The sequence below is a fragment of the Cervus canadensis genome, chromosome 4, assembly GCF_019320065.1.
Source record: "Cervus canadensis isolate Bull #8, Minnesota chromosome 4, ASM1932006v1, whole genome shotgun sequence".
NCBI classification, from domain to species: domain Eukaryota; kingdom Metazoa; phylum Chordata; class Mammalia; order Artiodactyla; family Cervidae; genus Cervus; species Cervus canadensis.
Genome location: NC_057389.1, coordinates 104,479,922 through 104,505,066, shown reverse-complemented (window position 1 = coordinate 104,505,066; position 25,145 = coordinate 104,479,922). Strand labels below are relative to the sequence as shown.

At 56.8% G+C, this 25,145-nt stretch overlaps 1 protein-coding gene and 1 non-coding gene across 7 annotated transcripts in view; both read right to left on the bottom strand.

The window, feature by feature from the left end:
- The window catches only part of CRTC1 (CREB regulated transcription coactivator 1), an 86,115-nt gene that overhangs the window by 22,233 nt on the left and 38,737 nt on the right, over positions 1–25,145 (bottom strand). For 4 of the 6 annotated variants that reach the window (XM_043467412.1, XM_043467409.1, XM_043467415.1 and 1 more), the window contains exons 2-8: positions 11,720–11,836; positions 10,543–10,590; positions 8,902–9,039; positions 7,760–7,821; positions 5,526–5,620; positions 3,470–3,555; positions 175–215 (exon numbers count right to left, since the gene is read on the bottom strand). In XM_043467412.1, the coding sequence (XP_043323347.1) occupies positions 175–215; positions 3,470–3,555; positions 5,526–5,620; positions 7,760–7,821; positions 8,902–9,039; positions 10,543–10,590; positions 11,720–11,836 (587 nt within the window). The remainder of the gene's footprint in view (positions 1–174; positions 216–3,469; positions 3,556–5,525; positions 5,621–7,759; positions 7,822–8,901; positions 9,040–10,542; positions 10,591–11,719; positions 11,837–25,145) is intronic. The other 2 variants (XM_043467410.1, XM_043467414.1) reach the window with 1 other exon arrangement.
- On the bottom strand, positions 3,015–3,117 carry LOC122441112. The gene has a single exon (XR_006269252.1). It is a non-coding gene; the product is annotated as a U6 spliceosomal RNA (small nuclear RNA).

The window sequence follows — 25,145 nt, the reverse complement described above, 5'->3', positions numbered from 1 at the left end:
CAGGCAGGCAGGGGCAGGCGTGTCCCCCAGCGTGGGGCTTGCTGGGTGGCCGCCAGTGGCACAGAGCCCTTCTTATCAGGGTGCGTGGCCTCATGAGCGGATGGGAAGACCTGGGGCTGTCCAAGCAGCCCTTGGTGGCCTTGGGCACACAGGGTGGGCCCTGCTGAGACTTACTTGATTCCAGGAACCTCGCAGGACTTGGGCCTGGGCCCCGTCTGAAAGAGAAGACAGCAGAGTCTGAGCCGGCCTCCTCACATGCACTGCACCCCCTCACAGTATGGCTGACCTCCCTACAAGGGCTAAGAAGTACCCAACAAGAACTGAGTTTATTGGGACTTCCCTAGTGGTCCAGTGGTTAACAATCCAATGGCAATGCAGGGGACACAGGTTCGATCCCTGGTCTGGAAACTAAGATCCCATAAGCCATGGGGCAACTAAGTCCACGAGCCCTGGAGCCTATGCCATGCAACAAGAGAAGCTATTGCAGCGAGAAGCCTGCATGCAGCGACCAAGACCCAGCACAGCCAAAATTCAACAAATTAAAAAAAAAATACAGTCTAGGTGCAGATAAAGGAAATGTGGCCCCAAAGGATAGGAGGAGGGGCTGCCCCAGACACACCCAGGGGCAAAACCAAGAACTGTGTGGAGATGGTTTTCCTACAGCTCCCTCCCGGCTTCACTCTACCTGGTAAGATGGGCATGGACCAGGGGTGGTGTGGTCCCGTCAGAGCAGGCACTGGGGAAGTAGAGGAAGCCTGCCCACTCTTCACATCCAAATCCCCTGGGGCTGTACCATGGCTGTTGGCAGCCAGCTGGGGGACAGGACCACTGAAAACCCACCCAGGTGCCTGGAGGCTAACACCCTACTGAATCAAAGCAGGCGGGGCCCTGGTGGCAGAGGCTCCCACTGCTCAGAGTCCCTCTGTCCACGACAAGGAAGAACCTCACATGGAGAAGCCTCAGGAGGCTCAAGCCGGATGCCACAGATAACACAGAAGATGTTGGCCACGCCCCCTGCTGGCCTGCCTTCGGATGGCGAGCGGGCCTGAGCTGTGATTCCCAAGGGAACCCTGGGGCTGCTGTGCTCCCTGCCCCACGCTGCCCGGGGACAGACACCGTGGCTGCCCTGCAGACCAGCCCCAGGGAAACTCTGCTTCCTCTTCCTCTTCTGTGAACCCAGGACACTGTCGCCATTCAAGAACCACAGGCTCCAGGCAGGGTCCCTAGACTCTCGTCCAAGGACAAAGAAGGAACTCTCTTCCGTGGGCAGCGGACATGACTGGGCAGAACCTCACATGCCAGCAGAGGGCTCGGCTGAGTCATGCTCCCTACTCGTCTCTGCCTCCCGGGCCCTCGGGCAGACACTCCTGGTATTCTCTCAGGATTATCAGACAAGAACGTGGGCACACTGGCAGAAGGCTAGGCCTGCCTTCCACGTACACAGCCAGTGAGCTGGGGGGTGGGGAGGAGGGAAGGCCCAACTGGCAGTGATTGGGGCACCCAAGGGGTGGCATGTGACCACCAGGCATTTAGCCCCTGCAGGGAATGCTGGAGGAACGGGTTTCTACTTGGCCATAGGCTCCTTAATTCCGTGAGTAAACACTCGCTTCATTACCAGATTATTTTTTGCAAAGCGCTTTGACAATGACTTTTTCTAAAGAGTCTTTTCAAACGCATTCCACGGATGTTATGGGATCCTAATGGATTTCTAAACAGTACGAAGAATTTACCCATTATCCCCCGTCCCACCCCCAACGAATCCACAGGAATTCCTTTACTGACATCCTCACAGATGTATCCTTTGGTTTCAAGCGGCAGTTAAAAGGAGTCTCGCCCAGATGCTGGGCTCTGCCACCCTCTTCTCACTCCCACTGATGCTGGGGCTCCTTTCCTCCCCAGTCGTGATACTTGCCATCTTCTCTGGCTTTACAGCAGCAGCACATTTTGGGCAGGTGGTAGGGACCCCGTTCTCCTACTGATGCACCTCTCTGCAACTAGACATTTCAGTTACTTTTTCCTCTGGGTTAAGAGTTTTAAAGGTTTTTACCGAGTATGAAAATGACATGTACTCCTCGGGCAAAACTGGAACATGCGGACCGGGTCAAGAGTGCTGGCCAAACCTGCACGTGCATCTCCCCCAGGGCCTGGTCCAGCACACCCAGGGATCTGCATCTCCCTGTGTCCTGTGCCTTTCTAAACAGCTTTATCCTGCTCTTTCTATGTACCAGTTTTCTCACAAGTCTCTCACGCCTTTAAAATTCCTTCAGAGATCCCAACTCACACACACACAGCTTTCCACATGAGGGACTGAGGACAATTTCCTTATAAATCCCCTACTGTCAAACATTCAGGTTGTTTTCAGTTGATTCCAAAAGCTCTGAACACTTAATGAGCATAGTGCTGTCCGCTTCATCATCTCCCTCCGAGTTCCTGAAGGGAATGAGCGATCTGAGTTGCTGCCCCTTTCCCTGCAACTTGACCATCAATAGGTGTCAACTCTTTTTTTTTTTTACATTCAAAATTGCTTTAGTGTTAAATGCATTTTTGTTCTATTCAAATTCTTTGAAATCTATTCATGGCACAAATTATCTTATCACCAGATCTTTTTGTAGGCTGGAACTGAGAAATTTGTTTCTGGATCTAGAAATAATACAGAAATCTCAAGCCAACTGGGAATTCCAAGCAGACTCTGTACTGCAATAAAAGCTCCAATTATTGTGCAAATAAATGGAAGTTTATGTTTAAAGAGGAAGATAAATGATGAAAATTACCCAAGACTGTGGGTTAGTAGAATGACCACAGGCTAAGAATTAGGTAGTGTAGGTTCTAAACCCGAAGTATCTTCACAACCTTGCACACATCACTTAACCTCCCTGGCTTCAATCTCTTTTTTAATTGAGATATAATTGGCATATAATATTAGCTTTAGGTGTACAATGTGATGATTCTATATTTGTATATACTGCAGTGATCACCATAAGTCTAGTTAATAGTTAACGTTCATCAGTACATGTAAAAACATGGAATGCTTCATGAATCTGCCTGTCACCCCTGCATAGGAGCCATGTTAATCTTCTTTGCATTATTCCAAAAAAAACATGCTGTCAAAGTGAACATGGATTTTAATTCTTTACGTGGTTTTTCCCAGTGTTAACAGGCCTGCCGTTAGTATTCAAGGCCTAACTGGTTAAAGCTAAATGAGGTTTGGGGAATTCCCTGACAGTCCAGTGCTTAGGACTTTGGGCTCTCACTGCCAAGGGCCTGGGTTCAATCCTTGGTTGGGGAACTAAGATCCTGCATGCTAGGAAGCAAAAAAACAAATTGAAAAAAAAAAGAATGAGGTTCACATTTCAGGAAAGGAGATGTTCTCCCAACATGCTATTTCACCATCTTCACTTGGGTTGTGCTTCTAAAAAGATTTTAAAAGATCAAGAAGGAAAACCACTTTCAAAAGCGCTTAGGCTCTTACCTTCTTGGTGTCCCATCCTTGCTTGGAAAGATTCTTGTCCGTCTCTGACGCGGTCTCCTCCATACCCGGGACTGTTAACAGTAAGACTGGGGTGGGGTTGGAGGAGAAGCAAAAAAGGGATCTTTGCAGCCTTGCAGCGGCACCAGGTGGTCCCTGACACAGAGCCACAGCCGTGATATGACTGTAACTGCCCCAGCAGTAACTTCTGGGGATTGTACTAAAGAACAAAAGAGCTTCATTTTTTAAAAGAAAAGTAAAAAAAAAAAAAACAAAAAACAGAGGACCTGTGATTTAAAGAGAAATGAAAATGAAAGCTCTGGAGCTCAGGGCGTGTGTGGCTGCTGGCTCTCACAGGGTCTCCTCAGGCCGCAGAGGCCTCAAGCTGCAGAAGACCGCCAAGCGTCTCTCCCGGGAGTGGCTGTCTTGCCCCATGAGCGTCACCTGCAGCCCTGTGGACACCTGTCTCCTTTTCTGGGCTGTTAGCACCCAGAGGCTGGGGCCCTCCTGGGGTCTTGGCACCAAGCCACAGAGCTCAACAGAGGCTGAGGTCCATCCACCCATGGCAGCTATGGCCCCATGAATGACCTGCAGTGCTAACCAGTCCCAGGGAGGAAAGGAGGGGAGAAAGGAACGAGATGGCATCTCTCGAGGCCCTGGAGCCAGCTGTACCTGAAGCACCTTTCCTTAAACCTTTCAGGTAAGGAGAGAGTAAACACTTAATGAGATCCAATTTCTTTATGCCTGTTGAAGGCTGTTTTTTACCTGGAAAGCAAAATTAGGAACATAGCCAGATGGGTGAACTTCTCCTTCTCAAAACCTAGACGAGGGGATGGGAGGACAACCAGGCTAATCCTAGACTTTGTTACTGCCTGGGCCCCTCCTAGAGGAACGGGAGAGGTGATGTGTTTCCCGCCCCTGACCCCAAGGCCAATAGGACTCAGAGTTGCCAGGGGTCACAAAGAATCCCTGGGAGGGCAAAGTCCACTTGTCCATGCCAAAAGCCCAAGCTTCTGCGGGGGACCTCCCTCAGGGTGGACAGTGCTCTCTAAGCTCCCTCCAGCACCAGGAGCAGGAGGGAAGTGACAGATGCACTCTCATCCACCCAGGAGTTTGGAATCCTCGCTTTATTATGGAGACATTCCCTCGCTGCTGGTGCCCAGTGAGCTGGAAAGATCACACGGGGAGGGTGCCTGCCAGCCAAGCAGTGAAGTTCTGGTTGCCCATCCTCCTTCCTTCAGCAGAATCTCCCCGGTATGTTCACATACTCCCACAGTGAAATGCTACCAGAAAAGTGGGAAGCACGTGGACATCAGCGTACATGATTCATTCTCTGGTTTCAGGGTCCTGGAGCAGGTCAGGCCCACGTGGGTTTCGAGGGCTGGCCTCACAGCATCACACTGCCCTCGCTGGGTGTCACTGCCCCAGTTTTTAAGATGCCGTGTACCTTCCTGGAAGGTCCCAAGGACACTGCCTCCACACCTGGCTCCAAGGAGGGACCGGGGCCTGGGTACAGATCTGCCCCAGCTACAGAGGTGTGTGCATGACCCAGCTATAAAGGAGGCTCTGGACAAGAGTTAGGGGACAACTGGCCTCTCTTCCACTCACTGTTTCAGGATGGACCTTAGGGACCAAGTGGGTTCTGAGCATCAGAGCCGGGAAATGATCCAGTGTGAAGCCAGGGATTGAATGGTCCCTGAAGATGAACATCTAGCCCCAACTGCTGGTCATGAGCTGATAAAAGCCCCTTCTGCTTGGGTTTGCTGCTCCCAACATTTGAAAGCATCTGCAAGGCCCCTTAGACTGTGAGGTCTTACCCTGAGTCCATCAACAGAAGCCAATGTGAGTTCACAGGGACTGTTTTCTCTGCCCAGAAAACCCCTACACATCCCTCAAAATCCAGCTCAAGCAGTGCCATCTCTGAAAGTTTCTCTGAACTCCTCATGTTATACAGCACTTGCTGAGTCTTCCTTCTCAGGTCTGTGGCCCCTGAGGGCACAGTGGCCACCTACTGGACTTGCCTGACCCTAGGAAAGGTGCCCGTGGGCTCTGCCAATACCTCTTTTCTGGTGCGCATCCTGGGACCCACCCGTAAAGGGCTCTGGCTGGGTGGGCGTCATTGTGCTCTGGTGCAGGGCGGAGTCAGAATTGGTCCTGGGAAGAGGAGAGAAACAGTGAGCCTCAGCCCCAAAGGGGACAAAGGGATATCTTGACTCCACTACATCTGGGACCCACATGACAGAAGAGGGTGACAGTTATGGGACATTTTTGTGAGCTGCGACCTGAGTAAAACCCTAAAGAACCACAACAGTGACCATGGTTTTCGCCTGCAAAGCCCCTGCCCGTCCCTGCCCCTTGGATGGGCGTCTCAGCTTCAGGCAAAGGGTGGTGCCTTCCAGCTGAAGCCCTGAAGACAGCGGGCCGGCCAGTCCTACTGCGGCCTCATGGAGGCCCCCACCAGTGACAAATAAGCCAAGGAAGGTCTTGCTCCAACCAACCCAATGCTGCCCAGCACCCAGGAGAGGCTCCAGTCTCTGCCCCAATGACACAATATGCCCCGAGCTGCAGATGCCTGGAGGGAGGCCGCCTAAGAAACCAGAGGCAGCCTTGGGAAGCTGGGCAGACCCACCAAGGGCAGGACCAGCTGCACAGCCAGCGTGGGGAGGAGAGTAAGAGCCACGTGCGCCTGGACAGGAACGTCCCGGATGCTGAGAGTGATGTGGAGGAAACCTAGTTCAGGGACAAGATTAGATGACAAAGGGCCGGGCTGTCTCTGAGCCTGGGGCTGGATGAGCAATGAGGGGCTGGGAGATCCTGGCCCCCCTCCACCAGCTGTGTGTCCCTGAGCAAGTGTTCCCACCCCTCTGTGCTCTTATGCCTAAAAATGGGGAGAATAACAGCCCCAACTCTATAGTTCTATGGGTCTTACATGAGTTGACACATTATTGACTGGAGATGTTATCAATGCCACAGGCATTCGTTTCTGCAAAAATCCCCTGGTCAATAATGTGTTAATGTGTGTGACGGTTGAAATAGGACCTGGGCTATGAATACGTGCTTGGTGGGCATTAAACTGTGTTACTCAATTATATATATTTTGTGGGTTTTTTTAACAGCTTGCTTACTTTTGATCTCTGTTTACTGAAATCACCTACACATATTTTTCTGTGTATGTGTGCTAAAATAAAGTTTGCCTTTTTAACCACTTTTAAGTGTACACGCCTGTGTCATTAAAGTATATTCACGTGTGTGGACAAGCGTATGTGCTAAGTAGCTTCAGTCCTGTCTGACTCTGTGCGACCCCATGGACTGTATCCGCCAGGCTCCCCTGTCCGTGGGGATTCTCCAAGCAAGAACAGTGGAGCGGGTTGCCATGCCCTCCTCCGGGGGATCTTCCTGATCCAGGGATCCAACCTGCGTCTCGTGCGTCCCCAGCACCGGCAGGCAGGTTATCACTAGCGCCACCTGGGAAGCAGCAAGTACATTAACACTGGCGTGAAGCTATCAGCTGTGTTACTGCAGCTATTTGTTTAGCTATATTGTTGCTGCTATTTTATATCTTCCTAGATGATGACATTTGGAGAAGGCAATGGCACCCCACTCCAGTACCCTTGCCTGGAAAATCCCATGGATGGAGGAGCCTGATAGGCTGCAGTCCATGGGGTCGCCGAAGAGTCGGACACGACTGAGTGACTTCACTTTCACTTTCCACTTTCGGGCATTGGAGAAGGAAATGGCAACCCACTCCATTGTTCTTGCCTGGAGAATCCCAGGGACGGGGGAGCCTGGTGGGCTGCCGTCTATGGGGTCACACAGAGTCGGACACGACTGAGGCGACTTAGCAGCAGCCACAGCAGATGATGACATTATGGTTTTTTTTTTAATCTTCTACATGTATTTCTACATCTCCCTAATTTTCTAGTAATATATAATACTTTCCCAGTCACGTTTTCTATGGCTTTTTGGGAATGTGGGAAACAATCATAATAGCACATTAAATGAAATAAAGCAAGTGACGACACAGAATATTCCATACAATCCCAACTTTGGTTAAAAAGAAAAGAAAAAAAACAGTCATAAATCAGAGAAAGGAAAAAAAAAAAAAAATCCCTGGAAGACCCCAAAACTGTGACCTCATTGTTACAGGGATAGAGCTGATTTCTAGAAACTTCTGGATGCTTCTAAGTTTTGCCATTTTTAAGGGACTACATCCTGGTTTTCCAAGCACGACCACGATGGAAGTACGGCTTTGTTTCCAGTGAGAGGGCTGGGGGTTGGTTCTGGGTCACTGACCTTCTCCAGCTGGTGTCCGCAGGTGGCGAGAGGTACACGGTGCCGTATGGGCAGCTGTCCACGTGCGTGTGAGTTAAGGGGGTGGTGTGGCTGGCTCAGGCCCTCCCTGAGCCCCAGGAACCCCGCATGGGCCAGCCCGCGGAGCCAGGCTGCTGGGAGGCTGCGAACAGCTGGGGCCTCGGGGCGGGGGGCCTTTCCTGCCTGGCTGCGAGCAGCCCCCAGGGTGCAGCCCCGTCCACCTAGCACTCAGCACTCACCCCCTGCAAGCGCACGTGCGGGCTGCACCCCTTCCAAGAGAGGCCTCAGCCGTGAAACGGGGGCCCGTGGGGGCGGGGGGGCTGCAGGGAGTCTAGTTCAGCTGACCCCGGCCTTGACTCTTAATTCTGGGCTGACGGGGTGGCTCCCGGGGCCCCGAGAGCTCGGTCTGGGGCCCAGCTGCTCAGGCTCCCCCAGCCCGTGGAAACAAGAGGCAGGAAAGAACAGCCTTCTCTGTACTCGAGAGCTGGGCTTCCCAGGAGCAGCCACTCAGATGCTGGGGGTGGGGGAGGCTGGCTGGCGAAGCACCAAGGGGCAGCCAAGTCGGTGGGGGGTTGGATGGGGGGATTCCTGACAGTCTTCTCTGCTTGGCCAAGGTGCAAAGGCAAATTCTGCGTCTTCCGATAGCCTCCCTCTGATCTGTCTGGGTCTGGCTCAGGCTCAGATCCCCCTCGGGCCCCATGCCTTGGCTGGGCTGCCCTCCATGTGGCCCCCGGAGGGTTCACCACCATGGCCCTGACGTGTGGATGCCCGGCTCACGGCTTTCCTGGGCCCCCCTGCCCAGGCAGGCATCTGAGTGCACACTCCCCACTCATCTCAGGCTGTGTGCTCCAGGGGACTCTTCTGTATCACTGTTCCCTGTGCTCCCCTAACCCCCCGCCCGGCTAAAGGCTCCTCGGCTTGCACTGCCTCCTCCAGGAAGTCTTCTGGGGTTGCCATGTGATTGTATCCCCACCTCCTGGTGCTGCCCAGTAGCCCTGAAGACTGAAGCAGCCCTGATTCTATCACGGTGTGGGCAGCAGGTCGCTCTGTCAGCTGGATGAAGTGGTCCCCGCCCAAACCCCCAACCCCACCCCCGCTGCCCACATCCTCTGGGAAAAGGATATCTGCCTTCCGTGTTTGTCCACTGACAGGGGCCGGCGATGCGGGGAGCCCAGCCGGCCACGCTCCCGGTACACTCTGTCCACTAGCCCATGGTGCCGGGTAGTTCGGCTGGTGTCCAGGCCCGAGGACTGGAAGGGTGTCTGGGGGTGGGGACGGGACCAACGCGGGGAGGGAGGAGAGGAAGAGGCGGAACAAGAGAGAGAGGAGCCCACACCACGGTTATCCGCTGCGATCCGAGATCTGACCCCCAGAATCTGACCTCAAGGTCCCCCTGACAGCGCCCCCTTGCCCGGCTCTGGAGACACCCTCGGCTATTCCAGATGGGCCTCCTTTCCTCTGGGGCCCCTGCCCCTAGCCTCCGAGCACTGTGGGGGGGGGCGGCGAGCCGGGGGTCCCAGGCGTGCAGTGCAGCCGGCATGCGCGGGCCAGGCAGAGCGGCGCAAGCTCGGGGCCTGGTGCCGGCTGGGGTGCCAGGGTGCCGAGGGCCCCCCTCCAGCCTCGCCAGGTGCAGGCGGGCCTCCGCCCTCTCTCTCCGGGCCTGGCCGACCTCCTCTCCCCACCTACGTCATCCCTGGAGGGGCCTGCCAAGAGACAGCCCCAGGGCTTCCAGCCCAGGACGTCAGGGGCCCACCTGGCCAAGTACTGGCTCCCCGGAGGCTCCTCGGCAAGCCTGGGGCTGGTCTTGATTGAGACTCGACCCCCGCGCACCCTCCCCCACGGCCTTGTCCCAGCTCCACTGGGAGCCAAGTGCAGGCGTGCTTTCCGGAGCCCTGGCCCACAGCTTGGCCGGACAGGGCTCCCTTCCAGAACCTGGGGCTGGCATGAGGCCCCCGGTCAGGCCCTGCTCCCGCCCCGGAGGTCCCCAGGAGCCTGCTCTCCGCCTGCCCTGGCGCCACGGGGCCCCCACACCATCTGATGGGGGCAAGACTGGCAGCCTTAGCCTAGCTCTGGATGCAGCTACCGGTCCCCTACCCAGCCATCTGGCCCCTGGGCCCGTCTCTCTTCTCTGCGCAGCCAGGCGAAAAGCAATTTCCTCGGGAAGCCTGCTCCTGGCGGCCTCATCACTCTGCCCCACCTGTTCGAACACCTCAGCTAGCGCTCGGGGCTGACTGCTCTCCCTGGTGCCCGGGGACCCGTCTTTCTTGGACCCAGCGAGGAAGCAAGGACCCTGCCAGCTTGGGTCTTTATGTGTTTCTGCCTCCAAAAGGTTGCAGGCCCGGGAGACGGCAGCGACCTCACCATCCAGGCATGGGTACCAGAGGGCACAGGCCGTTCATCTCCTCCCAGAGATGTCTGGAAGCCCAGAGGGGAAACTGAGGCAGCTGAAGCAGAGCCAGAGGCAGAGAGCAGCTCAGACCAGCCACAGCCCTGCTCGCCAGGCCAAGTCCAGGACCTGCGCACACGTGTGTGCGTGTGTCACAGGAACGAACCCATGCAGCGTCGGTGTGCATGCTCGGATCCCCAGGGCAGGGGTCTCTGGACGTGCCCACACGCACCTCCCCAGACCAGGGGGTGCTGGGCGGATCTGCTTCCACTGGCAGAGGGGACACCTCCCACGGGGCCACAAGGGCGGCCGCACAGGAGTACCTAGCGCCCGCGCACGTGCCGGGGATGCCGAGACCTCAGCCCAGGGGCTCATTTACCAGAGAGACAGGAGCCGCTGCCAGAGCCTCCCCCAGAAATCCGCTGGGCTGAAAATGCAAAGAACCGAGACTTTGAGACACTCCTGCCTCGCCTGGTCCCCCAGTGGGAAACCCAAGAGGCCCCCCTTGGCCCTTGGGGGCCCTACGGTAGCCCCAGACCGGGCCGAGCTTGGGGGTGCCCAGAGAGACACACTCCTTGAGGAAGGAAGGGGCGAGCAGGGAGGAGGGGAGAAAACCCAACAAGGAGGGGCCCTGACCCAGAGGAGCAAGACGGCCTGGTGCCTGTGCTCTGACGTGGAGGCCATTGGAGGCGGCCCTGGAGACTCAGAGCTGAGCCAGCCCATGGGATCCAGGGTCCCGCCACATCCCCGCAGCGGCATGGGAGGAGCACAGCTGGGGAACGAACAGGACTGAGCTCCCTGCGGGGCCAACCCAGCTCCACCTGGCCTGTCGGCGCGCACACACGGACGTGGCTGTTTCTGGGGCTCTGTCCCAGACGCGGGACAGGTGTGCGGCTGCTCAGTGGCCCTGTCGCTACAAAGCCCAGACACCATGCTGGGGGGCGTGGGGGGCAGGCAGCTCTCGGCCGGCTCCTGGGCCCACCATGCCCCCACTTCCACTGCAGACCAGGGTCGAGGGACGGGGCCCGGGGGGAGAGGCGGGCGGTGGGCCTTATCTCTTCTTATTTATGATAAGGATGTGCGCGGCAGCTACGCAGCCTGCAGGAGCCGCGCTGTGTGCGCCTCTGCCAAGAAACGTTTGCAGACAAGTGGGGTCAGGCCGCGGGGCCTCCTTCTGAGAATTGCTGGGCGTGCGGATTAGTGAAGCGGGACGGAGCCAAGCCCCAGAGGCCCTGAGCGGTTCCCGCCGCCGCACAGCCGGCCAACAGGTGTAGCGGCTGCCGAAATGCTCACCGCCAGACCTTGGCCTTGCTGCGGGGTCTGCTGACAAGGGACGGGCAGGGGGGATCCGGGCGAGGCCTGGCCAGGCCATCCCAGGGGAAGGAGTGGGCGGGGGGGGGGTGTGGCAGAGGGACATGTGGCAGCAATTGCCTGGTGATCCCCGACGTTCACAGGCTGGCATACAGGCACTCTCGCTCTGGGGACAGGGTGGGGCCCGGCCTGCAACACACTCCAGGTGGGAGGGGAGGTGGCGTGGGGGAGGCATGGGGGCTCACCTGGAAGGGCAGATCCACGGTGCCGCTCCCAATCTGGTTCACGTTGGGCAGGGACCCGCCGTAGTACTGGCCACGGCTCGGGCCCAGCTGCAGGTACTGGGACTTCTGGAGCTGGAGCTGCAACAGAGAAGCTGACAGCTATAGTGGGAGGAAGGGGAAGACACCTCCTGAGGAGCGCCCTTCCCAAGGACCCTACGCGTGACACCAGGCACAGAGGATGTGGGGCTCCCATGACTCAGATTTTCAAAGGAGCCAGGAACCAGCAGAATCAGAGACCCAAGATGCCTCAGATGGCCCACCCCAGGCAGGGAAACTCGCCTCCCCATCCGGGAGGGTGCTGCCTCCGTGAACTGGAGGGAGCCTCACTGGCTGCTTCGAACGACTGGTGAATAAGCAAGAGTATCAAGTGGACCTGGAGCCTGGAAGCCTGTGCAGGAGGCCCCTCACCCACCCGGGGGAGCCATTTCTTATCACGCCAAAGGCTGTGTTCCTGGGGTGCGGGCCAGAGGCTGTGAATTTACGCCCGGACACGGCAGAAATTGTCTTTCCACTGGTCTGAATCAGAGGGGCCGGCTCTGAAGTGCAGCGCTGCCTTTTCAAAGTACAGCATGAGCCGGCCTGCCAGATCCTGCCTGAGTTCTAAGGAGTCCGGCCCAAGCCCCCAGGCCCCCTCTGCCTGTCCCGCCAGTCTCACCCACTGGAGAGCCTTCCTGCGGGCTGGCCACATCCCTACACGGTCCTCCACCATTCACTCACACGTGGATTTGTCCCCCTGGGCCAGGACTCAGAATCGAGAGCCTGGGGCTCCCTGACTGGTCACAGCTGCCTCCGAGCAGGGCTGGGACCTGGCCTTCCCTCGCCAGAGCCTCGATTCCACTTCGCCAGGAATAGCAGATGCTCCTGACCCGGTTGACACCACCGGTGGCCTCCGGGCAGGTCCCCGAGGCCCATCAATCTGCCCTGGGATGCAGTACCGTGACAGGGGCGGCTGCCGGGCACCAGGGGAGGGGTGGGCGTCCACCGCGGCCGGCTGGGACGGTTGCTAGGGTCGACACTGTGTACACAACAAGAGCAGCTCACGTTCCCTCGCAAACAGCTCCTGGCAGCGCGCCGCTCCCTGGCCGCCCACGCCGCCCCACTCTCCCACGCCAGCCCCGGCTTCCTGGGGGGCCTTGGACACCGGAGGGGGAAGCGAAGCTCAGGAACTGGCTGCTGGCCCAGCCGAGCACCTCACCCAGGTAAACAGCTGTTTCCTGTGAAGGGCGGAGGGGCTGAGAGGGAGCCTGACCCTGCTCCATTCCGCCAAGGGTGGCTCTCAGGCCTCTGCTGGACCCAGACCCTGACTCCAAACGCTGGAGATGTTCGCCATGAACACCCTGGGTCCCTCCTCCCCAGGGCCCCGGGTCACGCAGGATGAAACAGGCCAGCCCCTGGTCCGGAGGGGTCAGGCGAGGCCAAGCAGGGTGGGCTCGGGTGTCCTTGGACCCGAGACCCGCCCCCCAGGCCCTTCTTGGGTCTGAGCCACAGGGCGGGAACCCACATGATCCCCACCTCTTGAGGACCACCCGGCCCTGGAGGCTGCAGCCCCCTTCTGGGCCTCAGTTTCCGCTCCCAAAGAGTGGGCTGTCCAGACTGAGTGTGTGTGCACGTGTGAACACCAGGCGTGCAATACAGGAAGTGCTCGCATCACACCTTCCGGGCCGAGGGAGCCGAGAAGGGGAACGCGCTGCTCACGGCTGTGTGTCTGCGATAACGCTGGCCCTCCCAGCCATCTCGGCCGGAGCCTCTCCTTCCCACAGGGGCCCCCAAACCCCATCCACTTTGTCACGGGAATGTCAGGCTTGGTGGTACAGCCTCTGGAGTGGACCCAGCGTGGGGCCCCTCTCCTCCTCTGGGGAAGCCCCGCGCTCATCCTCGGTTGTACGTGGAGCCGCACAGACAGGCCGTCCCAGGTGGCTCAGTTGGTAAAGGATGCCTGCAGTGCAGGAGACCCGGGTTTGATCCCTGGGTTGGACCTGAGTCAGGAAGAGCCCCTGGAGAAGGGAATGGCTACCCACTCCAGTATCCTTGCCTGGAGAATCCCACGGACAGAGGAGCCTAGTGGGCTACAGTCCACAGGGTCACAAAGAGTTGGACAAGACTGAGCGACTATCACTTTCACTTTAAAGAGTTAACCTGGCCCAGGGCTGTTTGACCTTTGCTCCCAGCTCCTGGGAAGTGAAAGTCCTGCCACAGAAAAGTGTATTTGTTTGCCTGGGGCCCCAGACCACACTGGGTATCTCTGCTAACAGTGTGGGCCAGGGTGCGGGGCTCCGGCCACTGAGGTTCGCAGCTCTTCCTCTGCTGGGGCTGCGTCTATATGGTGAACCCCAGGAAAAACCCTGGACACCAAGGCTTGGGGAGACCCATGGCTGCCAGCCCCCAGGCGTGTCACCACACATTGGTGCTGGGAGAAGCAAGCACTGTCCACGTGACTCCACGGGGAAGGCAGTCCTCCAGCTCTCTCTGGAAGTCTCCTGGCCACTGCCCCATTCCAACTGGGACCTGTGTCCTTTCCCTGTAACAGAGCATGACCGAGGGCACCGCTGACGGTCCAGTAGCTAAAGAATCCAGCTGCCAACGCAGAAGACACGGGTTGGATCCCTGGCCCGGGAAGGTCCCGCATGGCACGGGGCAACTACGGCTGTGCGCTGCGCTCCAGAGCTCATGATCTGCGAGAAGAGAAGCCACCCCAACAGAAAGCCCAGGCACCGCAACTAGAAAGGGACCCTGCTCGCCACACCTCGAGAAAGCCCCCGCGCACAGCAACAGACCCGGTGCAGCCGTAAATAAAAACAAATGAACAGAACTTCTAAGAAATAGACCATGACCGTGAGTATGAAGGTCTGCAGTGACTTCTGAGTCCTTCCAGTGAACCGCTGAGCTGAGTGTAGTTTTTTTTTTTTTCCAGTCGCTCAGTCGTGTCTGACTCTGTGACTCCATGGACTGCAGGCTGCCAGACTCTTCTGTCCATGGGATTCTCCAGGCAAGAATACTGGACTGGGTTGCCATTTCCTTCTCCAGGAGATCCTCCTGACCCAGGGATGGAACCCAGGTCTCCTAAATTGCAGGCAGGTTCTTTACCATCTGGGCTACCAGGGAAGTCCTAGTATAGTATTGGGAACCCTCAATTTCTGCAGCTGGCGTCAGACGTGAAGGTGGTCTTAAGGGCCCCTTAACTTTCGCAGGGGCTGACTGCTGTCCCATGCATGGCCAGGAAACCCCAGGAGTAAGCAGACCCTGGGGTGAGGAGGTGCCAGCCTGGGCTCCACCCATGGACCTGATGCCTCCAAGGGTGCCCAAGGAGAACAAGAGAGTGATGCCACGGGGCAGCGTCTGACCAATGCTGGACACAGACCTCAGGCCTCTCCCCATCAAACCCAGTCCCTCCCGCATCCCTCTGCCCAGAGGCTCTGGGAGGCACTGCCCAGCCCACCCCCAACCTCACCATACACCCAGCATCCAAGCCAGGGTCTAACACTCAGCAGCACCTGCTAGTGGAACAAAGGAGCGCAAGAGCTCACGAGTGAATAACCGAATGAATGAATGAACACCACGGTTCCCACGCTCGGGAGCAGACTTTCACGACCCAGGCGACAGCTCCACTTGGAGGCCGGCCATGCAAGAACCTTTCAGGACACTGACACAACCCCTGATGTCCTGAGGAGGCTTGGGCCTGCCCTTCCCCTCGCCCCATTCTCGTGGGTTTTGGCAGAAGGCAGCATGGCAGGGTGGTGACGCCCGGACAAGACCTGTTGGCACGGAGGAGCTGTGCCTCTCAGGTGCCCCCTGGCTTCTGGCCCGAGGGTCAGACCGCCTGGGGTCCAAGACCAGGCTCCCCCACTGTGAGAGCAGAGCCCACTCCAGCGGCGGAGGGTGGGAGGTGCCCTACCACCCACACCTCACAGGGGCCTCCCTGCCCTCTGCGCTCCCCACTCCTCACTCCCTCCAGACATGCGACCCCAAAGCACCCCAAGTTTGTGCTCCCCCTACCCCAGGGGGCTGCCTGCGACAGCTCCCCCTCCGCACCCACCCTGGAGGGGCCTCCCTGACACGCCACTCAGGGAGCAGGCCCCCCAAGTCACCTTCACATTGGCCTCTGGCTTTGCTGTTACTGCTGTTGTTATAAGGCATGTGGGATCTTAGTTCCCCAACGAGGGATGGCCTCTCTAACCCCTGCATTCGAAGCACCGAGTTCTAACCACTGGACTGCCAGGGAATTCTCACTGTTGTTGCTCTTACCTCCGCTCTTATTATGAAAGTTTTAGGTTCACAGGAAAACTGCGAAGACGGTAGAGGGAGTCCCCGAATCGCCCACCCAGCCTCCTCTAAAGCTACCCTCTTCCTCCACGGAGTTAAAAGGAAGAAAATCGCAACAGTAAGGGCTCCACTGACCCAGACTCTTCCCATATGCCTCCTGGTTCGTCTAACCACATTTGCGAGATCCAAAGTGCCTGGCCCTTGACTCCCCACTGCTGCCGTGGCTGAGACTCTTCGCATCTAAGGCAATGGGGTGGGTGCGGTCCCTGATCAGGGAACTAGATCCCACATGCCGCAACTAAAAATCCTTGTGGGCTTCCCTGGTGTCCAGTGGATAAGAACCTGCCTGCCAGTGCAAGGGACACGGGTTCAGTCCCCGTCTGGTCCCTGCCTGCCAGTGCAGAGGACACGGGTTTGATCCCTGTCTGGTCCAGTGGTTGGGAATCTGCCCGCCAATGCAGGGGACACGGGTTCCATCCCTGGTCCAGGAAGATCCCACATGTCGTGGAGCAACGAAGGCCATGCACGACTCCTGAATCTGTGCGCGGCAACTAGTGACGTCACAGCAACGAGCTGCCTGAGCACCGCAACGAAGAGCAGCGCCCATCCACTGCAGCCGGAGAAAGGCTGCTCACAGCAACGAAGGCCCAGGGGAACCAAGAATAAATAAATAATAAAGATAAAAGACCTCGTGTGCCGCCACTAAGACCCAGTGCAGCCAAATAAATAAATTCAATATTAAAACAAAACAAACGCACGCCTGACCTGAGACCCTGTCTACCGTCCCCATCCTGCCCCCACCCGGAGGCGGGCACCCGAGATGCACGGTCTGCCAGTCACAATGTGTCTGGGGCCAACCCTGCATGTGGCCACACCGGGGCCCCAGGCAGAGCTGTCATACATCTGGCCTTGCCTCCCACCAGCATTCTGCAGCCCCAGATCTTTCCACGACAGTCCGGTGCATGCCTCTCAAACCTTCCTGCTCTCAGGTGTGAACCAACCAGCCAACCGCATGGGGCCACACCCTAGGGTCAGAGCGGGGCCGATGGGACCACGACAGCCAGCCAGAAGCACAGCGCTGACCTCAGCCACCCTCTGCTCAGCGTCTCCCCGCCCCACGTGCTGCAGACGGCACCCCGGAGCCCCCGCCCCCACCATGGGGCACAGAGCGCTTCTCTATCAGCACACTTAGGCATCACACATGCTCTGTCTTAAGTATCCTGGGCTGACCGTAACAAATTACCATCAAGTGGGTGGCTTAAAACAACAGGAATTCACTCCCTCACAAATCCAGAGGTGAAGTCCAAGATCAAGGTGTGGGCAGGGTTGATTCCTTCCAGAGCCGCGGATGGAGGATCCACCCCGGCCTCTCTCGGCTCATCCGTGGCTCATGCCTGCCTCTCTCTGAGCTCTGCCTCCGTCTCCACACAGCCTTATCCTCTATGGCTATGTCCCACACCCTCTCTCCTTTCTCTCAAGAGTAATAGCTGTCATTAGATTCGGAACCCATCCTATTTCAGAATCGTCTCATCTTGGGTTCCTTAATTATATCTGCAAAAGTGCTCTTGCCAAGTAAGGCCACGTTCCCAGGCTACAGGGTGAGCATGTGGACCTATCTTTTGAGGGGACACAACTCAATCTAAGACGGGACCTTTGAGGGGGTTCCCAGCATACGCCACTTTCCAGATGGGAAAACTGAGGCTAAGCAGGCAAAGAAACGGCCTAGGGCCACCCAGCTCAGAAGCGGCCGAGCAGGGCAGGGAGTCCACTCCTGGAAGCTGACTCCTGGATAACCTTGTGGACCAGTGGGTGGCTGGGACCACAGAGTGTCACAGAGGCCACGTCACATCACAGATCAGAGCACACCATCTCGTCTGGAAGCTTCGAGTCAGAGCATCAACCCAACCATGTCGGCTCTATCAAGGCGGTGACGCGGCACGAGCTTCCTCAGGGGGACTTCCCTGGTGGCGCTAGTGATAAAGAATCCGCCTGCCAATGCAAGAGACGTAAGAGACACAGGTTCGATATCAGGGTCAGGAAGACCCCCTGGAGGAGGGCATGGCAACCCACGCCAGTGTTCTTGCCTGGAGAATCCCGTGGACAGAGGAGCCTGGCGGGCTACAGTCCATGGGGTCACAAAGAGTCGGATCCAACTGAAGGGACTTAGCATGCACACACGCACGCAGCGTGGGGCTGAGGGTTCGATCCCTGGTTGGGGGAACTCAGATCCCACGTGCCTCAGAGAAACCAAGCCCACATGCCGCAACTACTGAGTCTGCGCAGCACAGCTGGAGGCCCCACACGAGACGTCCTACGCGCTGCAACAGACGCCCAACACGGCCAAGTAAGGAAGCAGATTTTTTAAAAGGCCACCTCAAGTCCCGCCTCAGCCCTGGGGCCCTTGTTTTTGGGCAGGAAAGCCCCCACTGGCCCCTGACACAGCCTGAGCCAGGACTGAGCCCCCACACCCACCCCCACTCCCCCTACAGAACGGTGGGGAAATGGTAACTTCTCCAGCTTCCCCCAACCCCCTTGCTGGCGGGACCCCACAGGGACAGAGTTGCCCTGCGAGGCGTGTATCCCATTTCTGTGTCCACATCCCTACTGGGCATGCCCCCCTCACATCCTGGCAACATCTGAGGGGCTAGGAGGAGTGGGGGCCACAAGGCCAGGGCACGATCAGGGCCAGTGATCCTGAGAAGGCATGGCAGACGCAGTCACCTCCCCAGGGCGGTCCCAATTCTCCGAGACCCCCACAGGATGCAGCGAATTCCCATCTGTCAGCTCCTCCCAGGCCTCGCTGTCTGGAAGGAGCCAGCCCTGGTCGGGCCCATCACAACCACCATGGCAACTGGCCAGCCTCCTAATGAGATTAAGGGGAGTGGCCACGCTGAAGGCTGAGCTCGGTCCTTCCGGGAGAAGCCTCAAGCGCTGAGCAAACCTGTGTCCCCCTCTCACCACGAAGGCCTGCACTATCTGGCCCCTTGCTCCCCATGAGTCACCGCGCTCCGCCCGCCGAGGGGGCCGCCTCAGGGCCTTTGCACTAGCACTCCCTCCTCCGAGAGGCTCTTCCCGCTGGGCCGGCCCAACAGGGTGCACCTCTCCCCTGTGGCATCACCTCCACGGCTCACTCTCCAGAACCACTCGAGGTCTCTCTCTTCCCACTAGACTGTCAGCCCCGTGAGGGTCCTGGCACAACGGTGCAGCATGGCACCGAGAGGCCAGACGCCGGAAGAAGCTGCGGGTGCAGGAATGACGGCTCGCTGTGCTTGGAATCCCAGGCGGGGACCGTGGGCCTCCTGTGCTCATGTGGGACGGAGCACCCTATCTCTGGGGAAACTGAGGCCCAAGGATGAACAGACCGCCTCCCAGGCGCATGGGCAAAGAGCCACTCGTGAGAGAGAGGTGGAGAGCAAATTCATCGAGAGGGCACCACCCTTGGGGACCTGAGTGCTGCGCAGGACCCCAGGGGATTCTCACGCCCTGGCCTGAAGCCCCACCCACTGGGCTCCCCAAGGTGGGGTCCTCAGGAGGTCGCTGACGTCAGAGGGGCCCTTGAAGGGGCCACTTCTGGAGGCTGTCCCCAGGAAGGGAGGGACCCGGGGGTTTTGTCAGGTTCTCCGAGTGTTCCAGCAGTCAGAGGGTCCTTTGGAGGGAGTCCCTGAGAGCCCCTGAAAGGATCTGACTCTGAATCTCGTGGAGCTGCTGCTTGCGCCTTCAGGAGCCAGCGTTCCCCACAGGTGGCTGTACCCTAGTTTTGTCTGGCGGTATCCCTGCAGGTTCCTTCCAGGGAACTATCCCCAAGAGGCTGCCCAGCCTCAGCTGCTCCAGCACCAGACCAGAGTCTGAGGAGGGGAGGCGGGCCCTCTCAGGCTGCATCCGCCACAGCCGTGGGACGACCTGTCTCTCCACACACCTCTGCTGCCCGCTCCGGGAACGAACACCTGGGGCTTGGGCAGACTGCTGCGCCAGCACAGGTGCCCAATCAGGAAGGCCTGGGACCACTTTTTTCTCTTTTTAAACTTTTTCCTTTCTTTTTTATCAAAGTCATGCAACAGAAAATGAACCATTTTAAAGTGCACACATCAGTGACGTCTAGTACATTCACAGTACTGTACGACCATCAGCTTTAGCTAGGCCAAGAGCGTTCTCATCACCCCAAAAGAGACCCAGTGCCCATTAACAGTCGCTCCTCAGCCCCATAACCAACAGCTCGCTTTCTGTCTCTCTGCATTTGCCTATTCTTGACATTTCACACAAAGGGGATTGGGCTTTCTAGCTGGCGCTAGCGGTAAAAAACCAGCCTGCCAACCCAAGAGACATGAGAGATGCGGGTTCGATCCCTGGGTCGGGAAGATCCCCTGGAGAAGGAAATGGCAACCCACTCCAGTATTCTTGCCCGGGAAACCCATGGACCGAGGAGCCTGGCGGGCTTCAGTACATAAGGGCTGCAGAGTCAGACATGACTGACTTTAACACACACAAAAGGGATCACACACTATTTGTCTGTGTCTGGTTCTTTCTCTGGCATGTTTTTAGAGTTCGTCCACGTTGCAGCCTGTGTCAGAGCTTCACCCCTGTTTGTGTCTGAATTAACACTCCACCGCACGGCTGGGCCACGCTGTGTTTTATCCGCTCACCTGCAGATGGACGTGTGCTGTCCCACCTCCTGGCAACTGTGATTAGTGGTGCTGTGGGTGTGCCTGCTTGAGTCCCTGCTTTCAAACCCCTCAGGAACATACCTACAAGGAGAACTGCTGGATCATATCATAATTCCATGTTTATCTTATTGAGGGACCACCAGACTGTCTTCCACAGCTACCACCCCATCTTACATTCCTACCAGCAGTGTACAAGAGTTCCAGTTCCCCCACGTCCTCACCAGCACTGGTTAATTTCTGCTGTTTGGACAGTAGCCATCCTGATGGGTGGGAGGTGGTACCTTATTCTGGTTCTGATTTTCCTTTCCCTGATGACCAGTGATGTTGAGTATCTCATCATGTGCTTCCTGGCCACTGGTATATCTTTAGGGAAATGCCAAGTCCTTCGCCTTTTTAAAAACTGAGTTGCATGTTTTTTCCCTTGTTGAGTATATGTTCTGGGTCTTTTTTTTTTTTTTAATTGGAGTATAATTGCTTTACAATATTGTGTTGATTTCTCCTGTACAACAATGTGAATCAGCTGTAAGCATTAGTTGCTCAGTCGTGTCCAACTCTTTGCGACCCCACAGGACTGCAGCCTGCCAGGCTCCTCTGCTTGGGATTTCCCAGGCAAGAACACTGGGCTGGGTTGCCATTTCTCTTCTCCTGACCCAGGGACCGAACTCGGGTCTCTTGCTTTGCAGGCAAACTTTACTGTCTCAGCCACCAGGAAAGCCCTCGGTTAACCAGCCGTATGTACACCCACATCCCCTGAAGCCTCCCTCCCAGCCCCACCACCCCACCCCTCCAGGTCATCAGAGCACCAAGCTGAGCTCCCGGTGCTATTCTGCAGCTTTACATTCCGAATCCTCACCTCTTATCAGAGCCTGGTGGGCTACAGTCCACAGGGTTGCAGAGAGTCGAACACAACTGAGTCGACCTAGCACACATGCACAGCTATATAGCTTGCAAGTATTTTCTTTCTCTGTCCTTTCATTTTCTTGACAGTCTTTTGATGCACACAAGTTTTCAATGCTGACAGGGTCCAATTCTTTGCTTGTGCTTTTAGCGCTTCCTTCTAGGAATTTTACAGATTGAGCTCTTCCATTTCAGTTTTTAGTTCATTTTTAATTCACTGTCATTGGGAATGCCCTGACAGTCCGGTGGTTCGGACTCTGCACTTTCTCTGCTAAGGCCCCCGTTTCAATCACCAGTTAGGGGGACTTCCTTGGCAGTTCAATGGCTAAGACTCCCTGCTCCCAATGCAGGGGGCTCAGGTTCAATCCCTGGTCAAGGATTTAAGAACAAATGCGGCCAAATAAATAAATATATTTTTTAAAAAATCCCTAGTTGGGGAACTAAGATCCCACAAGCCACACCATGCAGCCGAGACTAGTAAGAACCCCCTGCTGTTAACTTTGTTGCTACCCCAGCCCCACCCCAGCATGGGCCCCCGCACCAAGGGAGGGCTCCGCAGTGAGGTAGGCCAGGCTGACCCCCCCACGAAGTGTGCCTGGTACACTGGAGTTTCTCACACACGTCTGCTGAGCACAGGAAGGAATAATGAATGAATCAGGGAATGAATGAAAGCGTCACAGGCATGTGGCCGAGCTTGGATTCCAGGCTGAGTCACTCCAGCCCCCGGCCCCTGGCCGGTGGAGACACTCCCCAGCTGCCTCCTCGCTCGTTCCCAAAGTGTAAATACAGAACCAGATACACAAACACCGAGTGTGCCTCGGAATGCCTTTAATCAGACTCGGCTGCCGCTGCCAAATCCCCAACCCCGGCTGAATCAGAGGGTCCGCTGTGAGCACGTTTTGTTTCCTTCGGCGGTGGCGGCTGTTGAGCCCAGACGTTCGGGCTGGGGAGGAGGAAGGGTCCCCAGAGGTCTGAGTGCAGCGCAGCTGGCGCCTGGGGGCCTCTCCCCCGGCCCGCCAGCCAGGCGCCCACTCTGGGTGGGACCCTGAAGCAGCCCTCAGAGGCAGAGGGCTCCCCTCCACTTGACAAGTGGGGAAACTGAGGCCCTGGGCGATGACAGGCTCGCGCGGAGGCCACCTGAAAAGGGGACGGGGCCTCGGATACAATCCAGACTTTCCCTGGCAAACTGCAACTTCCTGGTGGCCCAAAAGGCCCTCCCATGCCTCCTGCCTCTGGGCCCTTGCACCCACCTCGCCCTTTTCTGGAACGTTCCACGGAGCTCCTTCTCGTTCTTTGGGTTTCAGCTCAAACACGACATCCTCAAAAAGCTTTTCCTGACCCCTTCCTTCTGAAATAACCCTCTGGGGACTTCCCTGGCAGTCCAGCGGTTAAGACTCCGCACTTTCAACACAGAGGGTACAGGTTTGATTCCTCGTCGGGAAAGTAAGATCCCACATGCCATGTGGTGAGGCCGAAAAAAAAAAACAAGGATCAAAATAACCTTCTGTATTAGCTCGGGCCATCAGAACCAAATCCCACAGAACGGGCAGCTTGTATTTCTCACAGTTGTGGAGGCTGGAGCCTGAGACGAGGCTGCTGGCACGGCTTCCAGTGAGTGCCGTCTGCAGGAGGCCGCGGTAGCCCAGCGTCCTCACGGGGCCTTTCCTCGGGGTGTGCTCAGGGGCAAGTCTCCGTCCCTCCCCCTCTTAAGAGGACACCCGTCCGAAGGACTCAGGATGCCCCCTTATGACCTTGTGTCACCTCAAGCACCTCTCAGAGCCCCATCCTCCACCTCTGGTCACAATGGATGCTAGGGCTTCCACACAGCAATCTGGGGGCCGCAACCTGGCCCACAGCCCCCTCTCACGGGCAAGCAGCTGGCCTGTGTCTGTCTGGTGGGCCAGCCAGCCTGACAGCTGGGGCCCTGCGTGCCCAGCCTCCGTGAGCTCCTAGGGGACCAGATCTCATCCCCAGGAAGGGACCATCGACAGCTGTATCTGGAACTGGGAAGCCCAGAATCGCCCCACGCCCTGCATCCTCTGGGATCACCCTCAGCTGGTCAGGCCCAGGCAAAGCCAGGGAGCCCAGGATGCAGAAGCCCCCAGGCTACAGGATGGGGTGGCCTGCAAAGAAGGGTCTTCTCTGGGCCTGGGCTTGGAGAGGCCAGAAGTCAGTGAGGCAGAGGTGAACAGAGACGTGTGCTGTCCCTGGGGCTGCTGGCAAGAGAGACATGATGGGTGGAAAACCATAGCTGGCATTTCCGGAATCAGCTGCCTAAATGTAAAGTCATGTGCCTGTTCACCAGAAACACGTGTGAGGCAGCGCCAAGGAGCAGGACCAGCCTGGGGTGAATCCGCTAAGCCCCTCAACTCGGGCTGAAGGCCCAGATGGAACTTCAGGAGAGGACCTTGTCTGAGAACAGTTTTTGCGGTTGTGATCAGTCAAGGCTCTTGAGATGAGGTCATCTTGGATTTGGGGAGATCCCTACATCCAGTGACTGGTGTCCTTACAGAAAGAGAACATGGAAGACAGGAAGGCGGCCAGGTGAAGGTGGAGGCGGAGATCGGGGGATGCAGCTGCAGACAAGGAGCCTCAAAGGGTCACCAGCAGTCCCCAGAGCTGGGAGACAGGCCTGGGATGGATTTCCCTCGGAGCTCTGAGGAGGATCCAACCCTGCCCACATCTTGATCTACGGACTTCCTGTCTCCAGAACCATGACGAGACAGACTTCTGGTTTTTGTTTTTTCCTGGTTTTGTTTTGAATCTCTGTTTGCATGCATGCTATGCACACTCAGTCGCCTCGGTCGTGACGGACTCTTTCCAACCCCACGGACTGTAACCCTCCAGGCTCCTCCGTCCGTGGGATTATCCAGGCGAGAATACGGGAGTGGGTTGCCATGCCCTCCTCTAGGGGATCTTCCCGACCCAGGGATCGAACCCGAGTCTCCATGGCTCCTGCAATGAGGCAGGTTCTTTACTGAGGAGCCGCTGGGGAACTTCAGTTTGGCAGTATTTAATTCTTGTGATTTTTTTTTTTTTAACCGCACTATGTGGCATGTGGGATTTTTCCCGACCAGGGATCAAACCTGTGCCCCCTGCACTGAGAGCATGAAGAGTTAACCCCTGGACTGCCAGGGAAGTCCCACTATTACTGAATTCTTACACACTGCTAAAAGCATGTTTTCCCCAAAGCAGACAACTTTTATGGAAATGCAGCTGATTTACAATGTTGTGTTAGTTTCAGGTATATAGCAAAGTGATTCAGTTATACAAATACATAAACACACACACACACACACACATTCTCAGATTCTTTTCCACTGTAGGTTATTACAAGACACTGAATACAGTTCCCTGTGCTATATTTCAATAGTAGGTCCTTGTTTATTTTATATAAAGTAGTGTCTCTGTTAATCCCAAACCGCTAATTTATCCCTCCCTCCCTGCTCCTTCGATAACCACAAGTTTGTTTTCTATGTCTGTGAGTCTGTTTCTACTTTATAAATTCATCTGTGCCACTTTTTTAGATTCCATATGTAACAGATGTCACATGATCTCTGGTTTATTTC